The sequence below is a fragment of the Podarcis melisellensis genome (assembly GCF_964234715.1).
Source record: "Podarcis melisellensis genome assembly, chromosome: 16".
Classification (NCBI taxonomy): Eukaryota; Metazoa; Chordata; class Lepidosauria; order Squamata; family Lacertidae; genus Podarcis; species Podarcis melisellensis.
In genome coordinates, this window is record NC_138533.1 from 19670989 (window position 1) to 19693023 (window position 22035).

Genomic DNA, 22035 nt, shown 5'->3' on the forward strand with positions numbered 1-22035 from the left:
GGAGCTCACTCTGTTGTGGGGATTCAAACCGGCGACCTTCTGAATACCATCTACCGGAAACCTAGGAAGGGAAGAGAGCTGTTGCACTCAGGACCTGTTTGTGGGCTTCCCACAGGTATCTGGTATCTGGTTGGCCACTGTGAGAACAGGATGCTGGACTCGATGGGTCATTAGCCAGGGCTCCTATCACAGACACCCCAATAAACTAGCCTAGTAAGATTCAGGCAAAGCATACACCTCCTCACAAGGAACTGATCAGAGGCACTTCCTGTTAAGAGAGCATCTTTTCAATGACTTGTGCCGTCCCTACTTAAAAATGTCATTTTTCACCTGTGCAAAGTTTGTGTTTTCATAGAATCATAGTTGGAAAAGTTCTTGATGATCATATAATCTGACCCCATGCAATGCAGGAATACGCAGCTGTCCCATACGAGGTTCAAACCCACAACCTTGGCATTGTCAGCACCAGACTCTAACCAACAGAGCTATCCAATTGGTTGGGGACCTTCTGTCTGTATCAGGAACCTGTGGGCTTCCAGAGGGCATTGGACTACAGTTCCCATCATCCCTTGGCATAGGCCATATGGGCTGGGGCTGGTGGGAATTTGAGTCCAGTGACAATGATGAAGACTTGGCCAGACTTTGGAGATATGCTTCAGAGATCCAGACCGTGGGGAGCTCGGAGAAATTAATAAATACAATTTGGACTATAATTTGATCTTTTTTATTTGTTTTTTTTAATTTTTAATTGAAGTATTATGATTGGATATATTAATTGGATGTTTTTTATTGGAAAATCAATAAAAATGATTTTAAAAAAAGACTTGGCCAGATGCTGTAACCACCCCAGCTTACTCAGAGAGCCAGTGTGGTGTAGTGGTTAGAGTGTCCAACTAGGAGCTGGGAGACCAGGGTTCAAATCCCCACTTGGCCATGGAGCTCTCTGGGTGACCTTGGGCTAGTCACTGCCGCTCAGCCCTAACCTACCTCACAGGGTTCTTGTGAGGATTCGGTGAGGAGGGGGAGAACCATGAATGCCCCTTGGAGCTCATTGGGGTGGGAATATGGGAGATAAGTGCAATCAGTCGATCCAATCATACCTGTATGTTTTACCCATGTCTCATTCAAATGTTACATTCTTAAGTGTGCACTTCTTAAATAAATCATAGGTGTAGACCGAAGGAGCATCTGAAGTCAATTCACCTTTACTTGGAAGGTTTTGTTCAGTGCTTGTAGTTTTCTTGTTATCATCAAGCACATGGATACACACCTACCTTTTAATGTATTGAATGCAAACTCCACCCTGCATATGCAAAAACAAAAAGATAAAAATGTTGAGAGTAACCAGGAGGAAAGATCAGATCAGCTTCCCAGGTCAATAAATCTTCTTTTTCCCCGCCCTCCTAGGGCTGTGAAGTTTTCTGCCAAACTGATGGGGCAGGCAATGGCAAAGAGAGTCAAGGCCACTATCCTGTATGCCACGGAAACTGGAAAATCCCAGGTCTATGCAAAAACCCTGTGTGAGATCTTCAAGCATGCCTTTGATGCCAAGGTAGGATCCTGGCTGTCGTTCCAAGAGTTTAGCTCAACTTCTCCAACTCTCCAGCAAGGAGCTGAACTGCTTTTCTTCGAGGGCAAAGACATGTAAATTTTGACAAACCGTTAGGCTGGTCTGAAAGGGCCCAGCCTGTGTTTAAGAAAGCTTTTCCTCTTTAAGATCAAGCTTTGGCAGGTGGTTGGGGGGCGGCGTGCTGAATGGTTCTGCAGATTTGTGGAAGGTACTAACTGGCTAGTCACTATTACTTCCCAAACCTGTACATAAAACTGTCCGTGTTTTGTTTTGTCCGTAAGGCAAAGAAACAAATGGATAAGCACGCATTTAAAAGCTAGCCTGTCGTAAAGCCAGGAAAAGTCGAAATACAAGCATGCACTGCATTTATATGTTTATTTGTGTGTTTGTTTGATAAAATTAATGCTGGGTGGTAAAGAACAAAACCAAAAAAATTCTGCACTAGGTTCAAGGGTGGGCCACATACAGCGTGTTACAGTAATCAAGCCTTTGGGACTCCTAGACATTGTTCGATTCCAGTTCCCACCATCCCTTACTGTTGGCCATGCTGGCTGGGTCTGGAGGGAGTTGGCAACATCTGGAAGGCCACCACAAGTCACTCCATCCTGGAGGGCCGTCGGGATCCTTCCCACAAGCCTCTCTGTGCCCTTTTTCTTCAGGTGATGTCGATGGATGAGTATGACACTGTCCACTTGGAACATGAAACTCTCGTGCTGGTTGTCACAAGCACCTTTGGCAACGGAGACCCACCAGAGAATGGGGAGGTAGGAGGGAGATTTTCCATGTTCACTTCATTGGGTTAGGTTGACTAAGTCTGTAGATCTTTCCCCACAGCAGAAAGGCCCGAATTTGTGACTGATGATAAGAATGAAATGCAGGTCCCCTCCAGATCTCGTTGGCTTCAGGAAGATAGTGGTCTCATGTGCCTTCAGATTACATCCTAAAATGTTGGCTTTGTTCTTAGAAACTTGTTGTGGTACTTCTGGAAGACTTGACGTGGTGGAGCCACAGTCTTGCAAAACAGTCTTGACTGTGGCTGGGTGGCTCCGCTAGCCTGTAGGGAAAGTAACCGTTCCAGTATTGGTCAGCTTTTGCACTTAGATGCCATGAAATTCTTCTCCCTGCACCCACTTAAAAAAAGAGAGGTCCAACACAGCCCACTTTTTTTAGCTTTAACTATATTAATGTTTCCTGCTGGAATGGAAATGCTGGTGGAAGGTTTGAAGGCAATGCTGAGAGATGATCCCTAGCTTGGTCAGTCCTAAGCACCACCCACAATGTGAAAGACCTTCTCCTCCAGAGAATCCTACTTGACCATTTCCCCCTGTTGCATTGAGGGCTTTTGTGGAGTTGACGTGCAAGTTGTGGTGCAGTTCAGTCGGGGGGGGGGGTCTGCCCTTGTTGAGCAACATAAGAAGCTTCCTAATCCTGATCCCCCAGTCCAGATTTGTGTTTGTTTTTTTAACAGTTAGAACCTCAGCTTCAGGATCTGTCCTTCCAGTGAGCACTCAGGGCTGATTTCCTTAAGAATGGATAGGTTTGATCTTCTTGAGAGTCCCATGGACTGCAAGAAGATCAAACCTATCCATTCTGAAGGAAATCAGCCCTGAGTGCTCACTGGAAGGACAGATCCTGAAGCTGAGGCTCCAATACTTTGGCCACCTCATGAGAAGAGAAGACTCCCTGGAAAAGACCCTGATGTTGGGAAAGATGGAGGGCACAAGGAGAAGGGGATGACAGAGGACAAGATGGTTGGACAGTGTCCTTGAAGCTACCAGCATGAGTTTGATCAAACTGCGGGAGGCAGTGGAAGACAGGAGTGCCTGGCGTGCTCTGGTCCATGGGGTCAGAAGAGTCGGACACGACTAAATGACTAAACGACAACAACAAAATTTTTAACTTAATTCTGTTCAGTGTGCCTGTTCTCCCACATGTTTACATTTCCCCTCATTTCCCAGAAATTTGGCTGTGCTCTGATGGAAATGAGGAATCCCAACTCCAACCTCGAAGAGAGAAGGTGGGTGTGCTAACCCTGATCCAGGAATTATGAATTGCGCGGGTTGTTTGTTTTTTATGGGAACCCCAAGATCCATCAACCAGAGCCAGGTGCAAAAGAAAGACAGGAACTGAAGGCCAGGGTACTTCTGAGCCTAGGGATTCGCTTTCAGTGCCAGAATTGATTTGAGCCCACAGTCCTTTTGTTCACACACAAGTCCCAGTGGACTGGTAGGGTGGGAGGCAGGGAGACCAACAGCAGGTGGCGCCAGAGCCAATAGCCAATGGAGCCAGAGCCTCCTCCCTGTTGAGTTCTACAAGGGCAACAATAAGACTAAAAGGGAAGGTGGCAGGCAGGTGGGCTCCAGCTAGCTGGCTGGTGACAGGCTGAGGTTGACAAGGCAGTGTGCCCTAATGGACCAGCCTGCCCTGTCAAGTTTTCTCCTTCACCTTCTTTGATTGCAGCAGCCTTATTCAGGTGTGTGCGGGGAGGTCATTTGGTTGCTGCTGCTGCTGAAGAACTAGGAGTCTAAACTCCTTGCTGCAAATCGCCAAGAAGCTTGGAATACAAAATTCCTAGGACGCTCATCCACCAATGATTTCTCAACCAGCAATTAGGAAGCAGTTACCCTGAGCAGCCACTAGGTGTCAGGCGTCCACAGAGTGAGCCTCTTCCTTTGACCAGCATAGTGGGCTAGTTCTTTGCATATTGAGAACCAAAATAGATCTGTCCTGATGCAAATGATCAGATCTCCTGACTACTTTTTTAGTAGGTCTACTGGCACTATCAGTGGAGCCTACCTTACAGGGATGTTGTAAGGATTTGAACCTGGAACCTGCTGCATGCAAAGCAGACACTCTGCCACTGAGCTATGGCTCTTCCCTAATATAAAACAAGCATAGGGACTTGTCTTATACCAAGTCCAGGCCGTTAATGCATCTAGCTCAGTATTGCCTACAAGCAGAAGTTCTTCAAGGTTTTAGGCAGGGGGTATTCCCAGCCCTGGGGATTGACCTACATGCAAAACAGAATCTCTGGCACTGAATTACCATCCTGTTTTGCAGGAGCTACAAAGTGCGCTTCAACAGCGTCTCCTCGTATTCAGATGCTCGGAAATCTTCAGCTGACGGGCCTGAAGCCAGGGACAACTTTGAGAGCACCGGTCCGCTGGCCAATGTCAGGTGAGCAGGGCAGGTGAACAGCGGGGAGTTCAGAGCTCACATTGCAAAGCTGCAATCCAGCAGTGTCCAGGAGCTGGAAGACATAGTATAACCTTGCCCCAAGAGACAAATCTCACTCTCTGTCTATGGCCTTCTGTCGGGCTGACAGTGACCCCTGCTGGCTCTGCTTGGCTGTGCAGCCACCACCTCGATGTCTGCTTCCTTGCGTACAGATAGGGATGGGGAATTTTCGATTAAGTTCTCAGCGGGAGGCGAACCAACCCAATCTGCACTTTCCAAAAGAATGTGCAAACTGAAAACTCAGCCGTCCTCAGAAATTTGCAGTTCTCTGGATTTCGCAATGCGGCTATCGAGTCTAGCTCCGTGTGCAAAAATGCATACAGTACGGCAAAGCATGCAGAAAACTGCATATGTTAGTGGGAAATAGCATACAAAGTGCATTCTGTTATTATGAGACAATCACTTTGAAATAAATGGGTAAATATAAAGGAGAATGGCATATGAGAATGGGTAAGTAAAGGTAAAGGGATCCCTGACCATTAGGTCCAGTCATGGACGACTCTGGGGTTGCGGCGCTCGTCTCGCTTTACTAGCCGAGGGAGCCGGCGTACAGCTTCCGGGTCATGTGGCCAGCATGACTAAGCCGCTTCTGGTGAACCAGTGCAGCACACGGAAACGCTGTTTACCTTCCTGCCAGAGCAGTACCTATTTATCTACTTGTACTTTGACGTGCTTTCGAACTGCTAGGTTGGCAGGAGCATGGACCGAGCAATGGGAGCTCACCCCGTCACGGGGATTCGAACCCCAGACCTTCTGATCAGCAAGTCCTAGGCTCTGTGGTTTAATTCACAGTGCCACCCACGTCCGGTATGAGTATGGGTACATTAGGAGAAATCAACACTGAAATGCCGATTTGTTTTCATGGGGTCTTTTAGGGAAAAAAATTGAAAAAATGAGGAAAATTGACTGATTCACCTCTCCTGCTGTCCTACAGATTCTCCGTCTTTGGACTGGGGTCACGGGCCTATCCCCACTTCTGCGCCTTTGCTCGCGCAGTGGACACGCTCCTGGAGGAGCTGGGTGGAGAACGCATCCTGAGGATGGGCGAGGGGGATGAGCTGTGTGGGCAAGAGGAGTCCTTCAGGACGTGGGCCAAAAAGGTCTTCAAGGTAGCCACCTTCTCTTCAGCCTCCTGCCAGGAGATGGGATTAGAAGATGAGGAAATGTTGGGGAGAGGATATCTCAGAGCCACGAGGCCAGGCCAATCGTAATCAACTGCTCACAGGCAATGGGTTCCTTAAAGGGAAGATGTTGGGTCATCACCTCCAAGCCATCAGAAATTTGTGGGAGGGTTTTGAACTCATAGCCTGGAGATTTCGATCTGCGCAAGTAAAAAGTGGTTTAGAGAGCTGCACCACCCTAGTGCAACAAACCCACCTCAAAAAAAGGAGAAGAGAAACTAATTGGCAGTTAGGAAAGTGACGGGGAAAATTGGAACAAGGGCTCAGTAAAAGACCAGGCGTGTGGATGATCAATAAATGGGTTGTCTGAAGGGTGTCAGAAGCCCCTTGGCTCCATCAGGAACTGGAATTATTTGGCAGCCACAGGCACGAGAGGTAGGAGGGAGAAGGAGCTGGTGGGCTCTGACAGGCAGGCATTTGGGAATGGATGGCAGAGACCCTCTCAGAGGAAGCAGCTCTGTCTGCTCTCTCTCCTGCCCCAGAAGCAGATTTAGGGGAGTGCGACCTGGACACAGAGCTGCAGGAGGCACCGCAACTATTATTTAGAATAGAGCGTGAGAGGCAGGGGACGCTGAATTTTGGCATCACATGGGGCGTGGCTGAAATTTGAGATTCCATGGTCTGGCCCTGCCAACCCCCTCCGGGAATCACAACTAGGGCAGGAGAGTCCCGTGAGGGAGCTGGCCCTGCCCCGCAAACCGTCAGGACATCTTCACAGCTCTGCTTAGCCCAAAACAGAGTCCTGAGACGAGGGGAGGAATCCTAGCTGGACACCTTTCTTCCACCCACCCAGCCTGCCTTTCTTTGCCTTGAGAACCTGTTTTGTCCTGCAGGCAGCTTGTGATGTGTTCTGCGTGGGCGACGACGTCAACATCGAGAAAGCCAACAACTCCCTCATCAGCAACGACCGGAGCTGGAAGAGGAGCAAGTTCCGCCTGACCTATGTTGCCGAAGCACCCGAACTGACACAAGGTACTGTGGCTTGCCGCTAACTTCCTGGTGGGACATTTTCAGAGGCAGGACTCAACCAGGCTTGGCTACCCGGTAGCGGTTGCATGAGCGGAGAGGCGGTTGCTCACCTGGCTTCCCAAATCTGAGCATCGCTGCAGGTTAGCGGGAAGGAGAGGTGGCGGGGAGTTTGATGCAGTGCAAGCATGGTGTCGCATTAGCTCCGCTGCTGCTGCCACACCACCCTGAGCTTTTTGCTGCCTCACCTGTTGATGGCATTTTACCATTGTACTGTGGAGAGTGTACTAACTTATGGTCTGTTTGTGTGGTTTGGGAGCTGCAAGGCCAGGGGAAAAAACAATGCTGCCCAGGGTTGTAAAGACAGCAGAGAGAATAATCGGGTGCACTCTTCCCACCTTAGATCAAATCTATGCTGTCAGGTGCCATAAGAAAGCTGCAGAGATAGCACAGGATAGTACGCACCCCAGAAATGATCTCTTTCAGCTTCTGCCTTCTGGAAGAAGGTATAGGGTTATAAAGACCAGGAATAGCCGCCTGAAAAACAGTTTCTACGCAAATGCAATTCTGGTTCTAAATGCAGCATAAGGAGTCTCTATAGTATATTGTCTTTTAAAATGGGGTTTCAGAGTTTTTAGGGGTTTTTGAATGTTTTATGTAGATTTTCAATTTCATTGTTTTGTATGGGACAATGACAATAAAGATATCGTGTGGTACAGAAGCTGTGTGTGGTACGGAAGCTGTACTACCCAGGACAGGATGGGGTTGTGCAGAGTTGTTAAGGCAGCAGAGAGCATTGTTGGCTGCCCACTCTCCACCTTAGAGCAGATTTATGCCACAAGGTGCCATAGGAAGGCACTGGACATAGTAAAAGATCCATCGCATCCTGGTCACTGTCACTTCGAGCTCCTGCCGTCGGGACGGAGATACAGGACGATGAAGACAAGAACGAGCCGTCTTAAGAACAGCTTCTTCTCCAGAGCGATCTTGGCCCTGAATGGGAAGCCTGGACTTTGAAAGTCATCTAATCTTCCTTGCTGTATTATACTGTATTGTTTTAATTAGTGTTTTTATAGTTGTTTTGATTTTGTGTGGAGTGCCCTACCTGGGTGGATGGAGCAGCCAAGTAATTTCGTTGTCCCCGAGAGGGGGCAATGACAATAAAGATATTATTATTATTATTATTATTATTATTATTATTATTATTATATCGTATACCTCTTCCCCTCTCTCCAACTGGCAGTGATGCTCAGCACTGGGAAGTGCGCTGAGCACCACTGCACTGCCGACACTTCCCTGCCGACTGCTACAGTGGTGCTGTAATAATGTTTTGTGGTGTTTTTGTACTTTTTATAATGTTGGATGTATTTACAATGGGGTGGGCCCAGGCATAGGCAAACTCAGGCCTCCAGATGTTTTGAGACTACAATTCCCATCATCCCTGACCTGTTAGCTAGGGGTGATGGGAGTTGTAGTCCTAAAACATCTGCAGGGCCGAGTTTGCCTATGCCTGCTCTAGCCCCAGGGACTCATTATGGCCTGACAGGTTTCGCATTCTAGGCCGTATGCACCTTATTTGATACTGTGCCACCTGCCCACCCGCCAGAATATGTCCTTGAACCACAGTCGTGACACTTGCAACTAGTCCCCGCAAACAGGACTAACCGACTTTCTTTCATTTGCAGGCTTGTACAGCATCCACAAAAAGCGAGTCTTCGCAGCCCGGCTCCTGGCACGTCAGAATCTACAAAGCCCCAAATCTAGGTAGGAGTTGCAGGCTCACCCCTGCCAAAAATGGCAAGTTTGAGAAGAACACAGCTTCATTATGCCCAGGATCTATCATGTTTGCACTCAATTATGAACTAGTCCGCACAGAGCACCAAACCATGGTTCATTAAACCATCGCTTAATGTTATGTGTGAATCCTGACCAATGGCTTAACCACAGTTTGTTCTCTGACAGCAAACCATGATCTGAAACCATGGTTTGCTGTCTGCTTCCAAACCTTGATTTGCTTTAATGATGGCTTGGTGTTAGCATGTGAACCCAATATTCTTCCATTTTGTTTTGGCCCCCAGACACTCACCAAACTATAAAGGCATAAAACAGAGTCACAAAAAATAGGGTGGGTCCTGAAAATACACATATTCTCATCCACCAGCCCCCAGGCTTTTGAGGGTGGTGGAAGCACTGGGAGGGCCCCCTCTGCCAGTCTTGATGCTTGAGAGGGTCTTTGGAGAAGGAGGAGGCATTTCTGATATTTAAGGCTTGGGTCCTTTAGGGCTTTAGACACCAACGTGAGCCCAGAAATGAACTGAGAGCCACTACCTAAATGTGCTATGTGCAAGGTCTACCTAATACCTGTAGAAGTGGGGGATTTTATCTGCAAAGAGCGGCACACCCAAAGCCTTCCTTACTCGCTTTAGCCGCTCCACAATCTTCCTCCGGCTTCACACCAATGGACACCAGGAGCTGCATTATGAACCCGGAGACCACCTGGGCGTCTTCCCAGGTAACCACGAAGACCTGGTCAACGCCTTGATCGAACGGCTGGAAGATGCGCCCCCTACCAACCAGCTGGTGAAGGTGGAGCTCTTGGAAGAGAGGAACACGGCTTTAGGTAAGGAGCAAAGGCGCTGTTGTTGTTTTTTCAGTTCTCCTGGTTGGTCAGAGTTGACCTCCTTATGTAGGAGCCATTCCTTGTTGCTTCAGCATCTGTATTTTGCTTGCTTGGATGCCTGCAGTAGAAGACTTAGGGTTGCATCCAACATTAATCAAATTTGGAGCAGGCCCTACAGAAATTAATGGAGATGACTAATGGAGGTTCATTAATCTCATTGGGTCTACTCAACGTTTCACCTAGTTGAAGGCAACACTTTATCTCCCTTCATTTTTCTTCCTAAAGTTGTTTTTTAAAAAAATAATAAAAAAAAATTCAAGACTTCATAATGAAGTTAAAACAACAATCCAGTAAGAAATGGGAAATGAAATAAAAGAGTTGGGGAAAACGGTAGCAAAAAAAAGCCAAGGTAATAAATTACATTCTCAAGAGACTACACAGTGCGTTAGATGTTACAACAAAAACTGACCTGATACAGAGAGAATACAAAACAAATGTTATGAATACCAAATAAAGCTATATTTCATCGGAGGTTGCCATCCCCACAATTGGCCTGTCAAACATGTAACAAATGGCCACCAAATGGAGGCAAAATCCATAGGTTTCGCTGAGCCCTGAGATGCTCTTAATTTATGAGTCCATTTCCCAGAAATGAGAATAAACATTACTTTATCGAGCCAAGTATTTACAGCAAAGCTCAGGACTCCTTTCCCCCTTGTGAAATGGGGAAGGGAGCAGCTACTGATAGAAAAATGGTACGTGGTTTGCATATTCAGCCCCTCAGAAATTGATAAAAGGCACCGCTTTAGCTGCAGCCCAAGCTACTCTTAATTTAGGAGTGAAGTGAGAATAAACATTACTTTATTGAGCCAAATATGTCGAGAGAAACCTGAGGAGTCCTCCCAGTACTGTGACATGGCAAAATGAGGAGGCAGAGTACCTGCCTTGCGTGCAATCCCCAACTGGTGGAAGCCTGGGAGGAAATCCTGCCTGAAATTCTGGAGAGATGCTGCCAGTCAGTGTAGGCAATACTGAGCTAGATGAACCAAGAGTGTGGCTCAGTACAAGGAAGCTTCCTGTGTTCCTGTGATGGCTTGTGAACGCTCTCCGCAAGAAATGCCTCTGCTCACTCAGAGATACATATATACAGTCTTTATTTTACATATGTACAAGCAGCACGTTACAATCATGCATCTGAATCCTCTGGCTCAGATTCTTGGAGTGCCTTACGCCCACCCCTTCTCCAACAGAAAAGACGTGGAATTTTCAATTGATGTCTCTGTCCCCTCCTCTTTAACACTCCTTTCCTGGGCAGACGGAACAGGCATTGCTTCACTGTCTGTGCCAGAACTTCCTGTGCAGTGTTGAGGCTCTGCTCTAACATCTGTGAGCTGTCCCTCCTCCTGGCTTTCCCTTATTTCCTCCACCGCCACTTCCTGCGCCCCTTCCTCTGCCTGTCTCTCCTCCTCCCCTTCATTCTCCGTCAATACCATGACAGTTCCTAACAGAAAAGTGGTAAGTGGTTTTAATCTTAAATCCATATTTGACCTATCCGAAATGGATAAAAGGCCACTTGCCCCGATAGACCAGCCTCAATGCAGGCCAACTGGCTTCTGTCTTGACAGGTGTCATCAGCAACTGGACAGACGAGAACCGCGTCCCTCCCTGTACCATCTTCCAGGCCTTCAAATATTACCTGGACATCACCACCCCTCCCACACCAATCCTGTTGCAGCAATTTGCTTTGCTGGCGACCAATGAGAAAGATAAGAAGCGCCTTCAGGTTCTCAGCAAGGTAAGTCCGCAGTCTGGAAAGGGCTGCGAGAACCTTGCCCTGTATATTATGTACTTGTACAGCAGTACCTCGGGTTACTAATGCTTCGGGTTACAAATGCTTCGGGTTACAAACTCCTCTAACCCGGAAGTAGTTGCTTTGGGTTACGAACTTTGCCCCAGGATGAAAACGGAAACCGTGCACCGGCGGCACGGCAGCAGCGGGACACCCCATTAGCGAAAGTGCACCTCAGGTTAAGAATCGTTTTGGGTTAAGAACGGACCTCCAGAACGAATTAAGTTCGTAACTCCAGGTACCACTGTATCATGTTTGCAGGCAAAGCTGCAAATGAACTGTTGTATGTTCTCGTGGGGGGGGGAGGATTGCCTATTTCCTCCCAAGGTAAGGGAGGAAGTGACAAAGCTAAGCCTGGCAGGACATCTTACTCTATGGTATTAACCCCTTCCGGCACTAATTAGACTTAAGCGTGTTGGTTACATGAGGCTGATTATCCCACTGTTCTGTGATACAGCTCTTCGCCCCTCACATGCAGACTGATTCGGGTTCTGCAATAAGGGATGTCAATCAATCCGTCCAGTCATGCATTACAACTAGGTCTTAATTGTTGGACTTGGCTGAGATGGCAAACTTAGCGTGTTTAATTAGAGAAAAACCACTATTGACATTTCTTAAGGATTGGAAACTTCTTACGGACTTCTTTTGTGTGAGCAAGAAAATTAATTCGGAATATCTGGATTTAAAGATTGAAAAAATATTGGCTTATAGAAAACAGAATAATTGAATGTTAATGAGTGAATACTATATGTAGCTGACAAAGAACCAGAAGTCTTTCTATCTTTTTTCCATTTTCTTTTCTTTCTCTCTCTCTCTCTCTCTCTCTCTCTCTTGCTCCTGTTCCTTTTCTAGATTAGGTTTTAAAAGTATTTATTTTATTCTGGTGTATTATAAAAAAATATAGTTTGTATTACGCATGAACTTTTGTATATCTTTTGATAAGCGTCAATAAAAAGTAGGTGTGTTTTTTAAAAAAACAACAACAACAACAACTAGGTCAAACTCAGAGCAGAGTTGCTGAAATGAATGAACCAAAGTTAGACACGTCCATGAAAGGCAAGACAATTCACCCTCCTGTTTCTTCATGCAGCGTGTGGTTAACCTGTGGAACTCACTGCCACAGGAAACAGTGATGGCTGCCAGTTTGAACATCTTTAACAGAGGGCTACACAAATTCGTGGAGGCGGATATCATAGCCTACCAGACATGATGGCTGACTCCATCTATGGCAGCCTCTGTCATTGAATTCTACTCAATATTGATCCAGAGCAGATTCCAACATATAGTTAGCAGAGTAAAAACTTAAACATGTTGCAGGATTCCCAAAAAATAGACCAGAGGCAATTAATATTTTATCCAACAGCTTTACTGCTACTGAAGGCAAATGAGCATAACGGTCACAAATCCTATACATTCAGGATTGGCACAGTCCAGGGCCGGATTTAGGTTTGATGAGGCCCTAAGCTACTGAAGGTAATGGGGCCCTTTATATGTCCTTTGTCAACAACAAATTGTCGCTGTTTTTGTGTATTGAATATGTGCTATATGGTAATTTATGGACCTAATAGGTATCTAAAGCCACTTGCACATTACAAGTATTTTATCAACGTAATTGTTGAACTGAAATACAATTAAGAAGTATATTAATAGTGAAATTGGGGGGGGGGGGCTAAGCTATAGCTTGTTTAGCTTATACGTAAATCTGGCACTGCCACAGCCCTTAAGAAATCCAGTTGCAGCAGTCTTAATTTAAACTTACAATAACTTATAAGTCTAAAACCTTAACTCTAAGCATACTATGTACAGAACACCACACCAGAAGGAAAGAGAGACAGAAAGAGAAAGTGAAACCCAGGTTCCTTCTGGCCTCTTATTATAGTCAGCAGGACCTTGACAGAAAGAGATAACACAGGCATCCCAACCTTCGGCTCTCCAGATGTTTTGGACTACAATTCCCATCATCCCTGACCACTGGTCCTGTTAGCTAGGGATCATGGGAGTTGTAGGCCAAAACCTCTGGAGAACCAAAGGTTGGGGATGCCTGAGATAACAGAACCAGTTGAAGCCAGCTGTACTCAGCTTCTCTGAAGGAACAACCCAAACATCATGAACTTTCTGCTTGTTCCTTTCACACAGAGTAGCTTCCAGAACCCTCTTGAATGGAGTAGAATAAGAAAGAGCTCTACACATCAGATCAAAACTCTCTGTAGTAAGAAATGCAAACTGACAGCTTCCCGTGTCCCCTATGTCCAGGGCCTGCAGGAATACGAGGAGTGGAAATGGTCCAAGAACCCCACCATGGTTGAAGTTCTGGAAGAGTTCCCGTCCGTGCAGATGCCGTCCACCTTCTTGCTGACCCAGCTCCCACTGCTCCAGCCTCGCTACTATTCCATTAGCTCCTCCCCTGACATGTATCCCGACGAGGTCCACCTCACGGTAGCCGTGGTCTCCTATCGCACCAGAGGTAAATTGGGACCACAGCTCAGTGGTAGAGCATCACTTTTGTGTGTGGAAGTTGCCAGGTCCTCTAGTTCAGTGTTTCCCAACCAGTGTTCCGCGGCACACTGGTGTGCCGTGAGACCTTGCCTGGTGTGCCGTGGGAAGAGCGAGAGAAGGCGCCTGCGCGGAAAGAGGAGCGAGCAGTGCGCCTGCACGCCCCGGCGCCCGAGATCGCTTCTCCCCACCGCCCCTTGCTTCAAAAGAGGTCCGGGGACAGCGGGAAGCGCTGCCCCCGGACCTCTTTTGAAGCAAGGCTTTGCGGGGAGAAGCGATCTCCCCGCAGCCCCTTGCTTCAAAAGAGGTCCGGGGGCAGCGGGAAGCGCAGCACTTCTTCCCCGCTGCCCCCGGACCTCTTTTGAAGCAAGGGGCTGCGGGAGATCGCTTCTCCCGGTGCTCCGAAGCGGGGCGGGGGGGGCGGGAACACCTGCCCCAGCCGCCCCGCTTCGGAACGCTGCTCCGAAGCGGGGCGGGGGGGCGGGAACCTCGCACCCCGCCGCCGGGCATCGGAACGATGCCCCGATGCCGGGCGGTGGGGCGGGAACCTCTCCCCCCGCCGCCGGGCATCGGAACGATGCCCCGATGCCGGGCGGTGGGGCGGGAACCTCTCCCCCCGCCGCCGGGCATCGGAACGATGCCCCGATGCCGGGCGGTGGGGCGGGAACCTCTCCCCCCGCCGCCCGGCATCGGAACGATGCCCCGATGCCGGGCGGTGGGGCGGGAACCTCTCCCCCCGCCGCCGGGCATCGGAACGATGCCCCGATGCCGGGCGGTGGGGCGGGAACCTCTCCCCCCGCCGCCCGGCATCGGAACGATGCCCCGATGCCGGGCGGTGGGGCGGGAACCTCTCCCCCCGCCGCCGGGCATCGGAACGATGCCCCGATGCCGGGCGGTGGGGCGGGAACCTCTCCCCCCGCCGCCCGGCATCGGAACGATGCCCCGATGCCAGGCGGTGGGGCGGGAACCTCTCCCCCCGCCGCCGGGCATCGGAACGATGCCCCGATGCCGGGCGGTGGGGCGGGAACCTCTCCCCCCGCCGGCCGGCATCGGAACGATGCCCCGATGCCGGGCGGTGGGGCGGGAACCTCTCCCCCCGCCGGCCGGCATCGGAACGATGCCCCGATGCCGGGCGGTGGGGCGGGAACCTCGCACCCTGCCGCCGGGCATCGGAACGAGGTCCTGGACCTCTTCTGAAGGCAGGCGGGGGCAAAAGTCTTTGCTCCCCCCGCCTGCCTTCCCGGGACAGCGGAGACTTCTCCGCTGCCCTGGGCGATCTTAAAATGCTGGCGGGCGGGAGCGAAGCGTTCGCTGCCGACCCCCAGCATTTTAAAATCTCCTCGGGGCAGCGGAGACTTCGCTCCCGCCTGCCAGCATTTTAAAATCGCCCCGGGACAGCAGGGGCTTTTAAAATGCTGGCGGTCGGCAGCAAAGCCCTCCTGTCCCCGGAGCTTGCGGGGCGGGAGGTGGGAAGAAGGGCTTTTCTTCCCACCGCCAGCCTTCAGAACAGCCTTCTGAAGGCTGGCAGTGGGAAGAAAAGCCCTTGTCCCCGTCCCCCCCAGCCTTCAGAAGAGGTCGGGGGACAGACTGTCCCCGGACCTGGTCTGAAGGCGGTTTCCCTAGGAACGCATTAATTGATTTTCAATGCATTCCTATGGGAAACCGTGCATTGCAAGACGAAAAACTCGCAAGACGAAGAGACTTGCGGAACGAATTAATTTCGTCTTGCGAGGCACCACTGTACTTTTTATATAGTCAATATAGGCACAGAGTTAATTTTTTTAACATTTTCTAATGGTGGTGTGCCTCGAGATTTTTTTCATGAAAGAAGTGTGCCTTTGCCCAAAAAAGGTTGGGAAACACTGCTCTAGTTTTAAGGCCTGGTCTGAAATACTGGGTAGCCACCACTAGTCAGCATAGACAATATTGAACTGGAAAGATAGATCAGTCTAAGGCAGCTTCCTATGTTTGACCTTGAGTTGGATTTTTTTTTTTAATTACAAAATTCGCAATTAACCCAGCTTTATGAGGAACGGTTGAAAGAGCTGGGTATGTGTAGCCTGGAAAAGAGGAGACTGAGAGGAGATATGGTTGTTGTTGTTGAGTCGTCGTGTCCGACTCTTCATGACCCCATGGACCAGAGCACACCAGGCACTCCTGTCTTCCACTGCCTCCCACAAGTTGGTAGCTTTGAGAACACTGTCCAAGCATCTCGTCCTCTGTCGTCCCCTTCTCCTTGTGCCCTCCATCTTTCCCAATATCAGGGTCTTTTCCAGGGAGTCTTCTCTTCTCATGAGTTGGCCAAAGTACTGGAGCCTCAGCTTCACGATCTGTCCTTCCAGTGAGCCCTCAGGGCTGATTTCCTTCAGAATAGACCGGTTTGATCTTCTTGCAGTCTCAAGAGTCTCCTCCAGCACCATGGAGATATGGTAGCCATCTTCAAATATCTCAAGGGCTGCCACATGCAAGAGGGAACAAGCTTGTTTTCTCCTGCTCTGGAGGGTAGGACCTGAACCAATGTCTTCAAGTTGCAAGAAATGGATTCTGACTAAGCATCAGGAAGAACTTTCTGACAGTAAGAGCTGTTCTGACAGTGGAACGGTCTCCCTCAGGAGGTGGTGTACTATCTTTCCCTGGAGGTTTTTAAGCAGAGGCTGGGTGGCTGTCTGTCATGGCTGCTTTAGCTGAGATTCCTGCATTTCAGGGGGTTGGTCTAGATGATCCCTGATTCCCATTTCCTACTCTAGAATTCTATTATTTCCATAGCGTTAAGTTAAAGTCACTTATATACTTCGTCCACTGTTGAGAAAGGTTTGCTGGCAAAATTGACAATGAAACTAAGAGGAAGAGAAGACAATAAATTTAAGGAAGATTGGAAGGACTTTATTGCATATATACAGAAGCAATGTACACAGGTTAATACATTAGCAGGGTTCTAGGACTACTTGTAACTTTATTATGAATGGACAATAAGTAATTTGAATGGTTTTTAAATTTACAGTGCACATGTGGTATGCTGTTAAATAATGGAACCAAGGAAGGGACTAGGGGGGAGTCTATTTCTTCTGTTTGGTTTTGAATTTGTATTGCTGTTGTTTCATTTTTGTTATTTTTGGAAAATTAAAAAAAATATTATTTTTAAAAAGAAAGAGAAATGTTTGTGCCAGCAGAAATGTTGTCGCACACACACAAAAAGCATAATCTGTTGTGCTATAAGTTTCCATTAGCGCAGAAATTCCTCTGTCATGCAACATTAAAATTCACGCATAGCAAAGAGTGTGTTGGATAAAAGCCTTGTGTTTCCGCTGCAGACCTGACCCATCTTCTTCCTTCTGTTTTTGCCTAGATGGGGAAGGGCCAATCCACCATGGGGTCTGTTCCTCCTGGTTCAACCGGATACAGGCAGACGAAGTGGTGCCATGTTTTGTCAGAGGGTAAGATGTGGGGGGGGGGGGATTGAAAAAGTGTGGACATCTGTGGAAAGATTACACCAGATGACGCTCGGAGGGCCCTTCCAACTCTACACTTCTATGATAATAACACAGGGATCAGCCTGCTAATGTGTGATCACAAGAGAACTCTTCTTCCTCTCCCCCTCCCTTATGCAGAGCTCCTGGGTTCCACATGCCACAAGACCCGCAGGTTCCTTGCATCCTGGTGGGCCCTGGGACGGGGATTGCTCCTTTCCGGAGCTTCTGGCAGCAACGGCTCTTTGACGTCAAACACAAAGGTAGGTCCAGTCATCTACATGAGTGGAGCAGGACTGGGTGGAGGCTGGCGCATTAGGGCAAATGGGGCACTACCCTACACCTGCCAACCTACACCTGCCCTCACCTGTCTGCCTTAATAATAATAATAATAATAATAATAATAATAATAATAATAATAATTTATTATTATACCCCACCCATCTGGCTTGGCTTCCCCAGCCACTCAGGGCAGCTTCCAACAAAATATTAAAATACAATAATGCATCAAACATTAAAAGCTTCCCTAAACAGGGCTGCCTTCAGATGTCTTCTAAAAGTCTGGTAGTTATTGTTCTCTTTGACATCTGGTGGGAGGGCATTCCACAGGGAGGGCGCCACTACCGAGAAGGCCCTCTGCCTGGTTCCCTGTAACTTGGCTTCTCTCAATGAGGGAACCACCAGAAGGCCCTCGGCACTGGACCTCAGTGTCCAGGTAGAACAATGGGGGTGGAGATGTTCCTACTTGCAACCAGCCCCAATAACATTGCCTGCTGGATTAGGACAGTGGCCCAGCTAGTCCAGATGTCAGGGACTGGACAGAGGAGGAATGGTGGAGACCGACTCGTCCCCTTCTACACTTCCCAGAGGAGAGGGAGACAATACAGTGGTACCTCGGTTGACGAACTTGATCCGTTCCGGAAGTCCGTTCTTAAACCGAAACCGTTCGTATACCGAGGCACACTTTCCCTAAGGAGGTGCCCTGCTACCAGTGCCCTTCCACTGTTCGGATTCTGTTCTTAGACCGGCATAAGGTTCGCAAACCCAGACACTACTTCCAGTTTTGCGGACTTCGTAAACCGAATCGTTCATAAACAGGACTGTTCTTAAACTGAGGTGCCACTGTATAGGTTTACAACAGTGGTTTGCAGAAGGTCATAGTTCAGAGGCTGCAGAGGAAGAGGAAGAGGAAGAGGAAGAGGAAGAGGAAGAAGAAGAAGAAGAAGAAGAAGAAGAAGAAGAAGAAGAAGAAGAAGAAGAAGAAGAGAGACAGCTGACAGACTTGGTGTCCTTAGAAAGCATTCCAGAGCCCCCTTCTCCCAGAAACCGGTGGGCATGGAAAGTAAGAGAATAGAGAGCTCAGAGGCAGAAAGCACAGATCTGCCAACGTAGGGATGACGTATAATAGGAGAGACGGAGGGAGTGGGGCTTTACTCAGAGCAACGCCATTACTGCAAGAGAGGCACTTTTCAAAGCCCCTCTCTGTGAATACTGAATAAAAGACTTGGTAAGAACTCTTCTTGTTTATCTAATTCTTGGCTCCCCTCCATGGGAGGAATCGGATTCCCTGAAGCCTGGCACCAGCTTCCTGTTCTCACAGTGGCCAGCCTGTCAGAAATCCGCAAGCAGGACCTGAGCATAAAAGCCCCCTCCCCTCCCACAGCTTCTAGCAACTGGTATTCAGAAGCATTGCTGCCTCCAAGCATGGGGGCAGAGCATAAAGTAGCCTTGTCCTCCATGATTTTCCCCAATCCTCTTTTACTGCCACCTAAGTTGGTGGCCATCACTGCCTCCTGCTGGAGGGACTTCTATAGTTTAGCTATGAGCTGCATGAGAAAGTACTGTGTCCCCGATCCTTAACCTTCCAATATGCATTGGATGTCCACGATTTCTAGCGTTACGAAAGAGGAGGTCCAGGGAGGGATGGCACTGCCTGTCACCTTGCTGCTGCTCAGTCTCCTCCGCGCTCAGCAGGGAAGAGGGCAAAATTAGAGTTAGTTAGCTCTGGATGTCGTTGGCTGCAGCGCCACCTACTGGTGGCCTCCCAGCCTTCTGCCCATCCTGCCCCAATGGACACCAGCTACCACTGCCCCCTAGAACGTCAAGTTCCCTTTGGGCACGGTATGAAACCCCCTGCTTGTGTCTGATCACTTGTGTGGTTCTTTAGTCCATGTTTTGAAATAACGGGTTGTTTTTTGTTTTATATATGGATTAGTTGCCTCCTGCTGGCACGCCTAGGAGCTCAGTTAGTACAACATGAGATTCTTAAGCTCAGGGTTGTGGGTTCAAGTCTCACCTTGGGCAAAAGATTCCTGCATTAGGGGGGGTTGGACGAGATGACCCTCGTGGTCCCTTCCAGCTTTTGCATTCTCCTCTCCTTCCTTCCCCAGGGCTGAAGCCATGCCCCATGATGCTGGTCTTTGGTTGTCGACAGTCCAAGATTGACCACATTTACAAAGAGGAGACCTTGCTGGCGAAAAGCAGTGGTGTCTTCAAGGAGCTGTTTACAGCCTACTCCCGTGAGCCAGACAAACCAAAGGTAACCTGTGATCAGCAGTGATTCCTGAGCTAGATGACCCCTTGGGTCCCCTTCTGCAATTGTATGGTTCTAACCCACCTGCGGATGGATCAGATCGTTTCGCTCATGTGTTCATTCATTAGTCCGTCCCACCCTGTTTATGCTTTAATCCATGAGAGACAGTGTGGTGTAGTGGTTAGAGTGTCAGACTAGGACCTGGGAGACCAGGGTTCAAATCCACACTGGGTCACATTGGGGCAGAGTCACTGACTCTCAGGCTAACCTACTGGTACTTCACAAGGTTGTTGTCAGGATAAAATAGGTGGGGAAGGAGAACCACGTACACCACCTGTAAAGATGGGATATGTAAAGTCATAAAAAATAAGGGTTTGTTTCCCAAACCACTGAATATCTCCATTGCCCTCCTCTGAATCATGGGCTACCTGGAGTTGGTCACTTTCTCCCAGCCTAATCTACCTCAAAGAGCTGTTGTGTAGCAAGGGGAACAATGTCTGCTACCTTAAGCTCCTTCTGAAGACATTTTTGTTTAGGCAACTTTACCTTGAGATATAACCCAATCATTTATGGAAGATCAATTTTGTAGAGGATGAGAGGGTTTTTGTAGTTTTTAGAGTTGTGTTAATGGTATTAGAGTATTCTAAACCGATATAATGGTTTTTAGAACTTGCATTTTTAGGTTTCATTCTGTTTTTACCATATGTATCACTGTAGTGGCTTTGTGCTGCGAAGCAGTCCACAAATTTGTTAAAGAGATTAATGAAGTATTATTATTTACATTTTTACATTTACGATGTAAAAATATGTGTGCAAAGATTTCTCTTTAAATACGTACTTTATCTGAATGCATGCATTCCTTTAAAAAACACCAAACCCATAACAACACAGAGGTGTTTAAAATGCATTTGGAGCACATTTTTTTTGAGCCCAAAGCTGCATTTCAAAATTCAGAGAAGCGTAAAATCTTGAGGGAAATTGCATTCCGAGCCGTGTGGCAGTATGGGAAGTGTGAATTAGGTTGGCTTGCTTTAAAATGCAACCTCGATGACTCTTTTCCATCCCTAACTAAGTCCGAATCTTGTGAGGACTGTATAGGAGGATATTGAACCTACCGAATATGTGGCATAATTTGCATAATATGCAAAATCTGCAGGTTGCCCCTACCCCTCCTCCCTTCCTCTTTGGGGTCAGCTCTGCAGTTCATTGGCCTGCCTGCAGGGGGCGCTGTGCTTCAAGGATGGGAGCCTTCTTCTGCAACATGAAAGCAAACACACACACACACACACCCATTGCTGTCCGCTTTCCCTTCCCATAGAAATACGTGCAGGACATCCTTCAGGAGCAGCTGGCGGGAACCGTCTACAAGGCGTTGAAGGAGCAGGGGGGACACCTCTACGTGTGCGGCGACGTCACTATGGCTGGAGACGTCCTCAAGACCGTCCAGAGCATCGGGAGGCATCAGGGCAAGCTGACGGCAGAGGAAGCCAGCGCTTTCATTAGCAAGCTACGGGTGAGCAGCCATCCCCACCGCCCAGCATGCCATGGGGGCAGCCCATGGCATCAGGCCCCCTGCCAACATCCAGAGCTGAAATCAGGTGGCTCCAGAACACAGGCCCCGCCTCCATCACTGTCCCTGGTGATTTTGCAAGGTCCCCACGCAAGGAGCTTACAATAAAAAAACCAGCACGGGTCCCCTTGAATTTTAGCGCGCCCACCCCCAGGTAATCCCACTGTCCCCCCAGGAGGGAGTAGCACCTCTTAGTTTCTGTTTCTCACTGTGCAGCTGCTGCAAGTCACAGGACTGTGTTTACATTCCAGAGACAGTCCAGGCTATTGGAAGTCTCACAGGAGACTAGAGAAACCTTAGTGGTTTCCTGTTTCCTTTGTTCCTTTGTTCAGTTGCTCTCTGCTTCCATAGAGAGAGGATGTCTTTTCTGTTCTGCGTAGCTAGAAAATAAAACTCTTTAAAATGTAGCTCATACGGTCTCATCCTTCCCTGTGCTGGGAATTCTGCTGATTGAAGAATGTGCTTGGAGTCTTATCAAAGGCTCAGGCCATTAACAGTCGGAGGCGATTTCAAAGGCTCGGTTGAACGGAGTTCCGACAGCACCTACTT

At 48.5% G+C, this 22035-nt stretch overlaps 1 protein-coding gene across 6 annotated transcripts in view; it reads left to right on the forward strand.

The window, feature by feature from the left end:
* The window catches only part of NOS1 (nitric oxide synthase 1), a gene marked incomplete at its 3' end in the record, with an annotated part of 178885 nt that overhangs the window by 149802 nt on the left and 7048 nt on the right, over nucleotides 1–22035 (forward strand). For all 6 annotated transcript variants that reach the window (XM_081892213.1, XM_081892212.1, XM_081892215.1 and 3 more), the window contains 14 exons: nucleotides 1408–1552; nucleotides 2230–2334; nucleotides 3529–3587; nucleotides 4631–4747; nucleotides 5742–5916; nucleotides 6822–6960; nucleotides 8640–8718; nucleotides 9381–9574; nucleotides 11200–11369; nucleotides 13677–13887; nucleotides 17263–17350; nucleotides 17525–17646; nucleotides 19774–19922; nucleotides 21235–21429. In XM_081892213.1, the coding sequence (XP_081748339.1) occupies nucleotides 1408–1552; nucleotides 2230–2334; nucleotides 3529–3587; nucleotides 4631–4747; nucleotides 5742–5916; nucleotides 6822–6960; nucleotides 8640–8718; nucleotides 9381–9574; nucleotides 11200–11369; nucleotides 13677–13887; nucleotides 17263–17350; nucleotides 17525–17646; nucleotides 19774–19922; nucleotides 21235–21429 (1948 nt within the window). The remainder of the gene's footprint in view (nucleotides 1–1407; nucleotides 1553–2229; nucleotides 2335–3528; nucleotides 3588–4630; nucleotides 4748–5741; nucleotides 5917–6821; nucleotides 6961–8639; nucleotides 8719–9380; nucleotides 9575–11199; nucleotides 11370–13676; nucleotides 13888–17262; nucleotides 17351–17524; nucleotides 17647–19773; nucleotides 19923–21234; nucleotides 21430–22035) is intronic.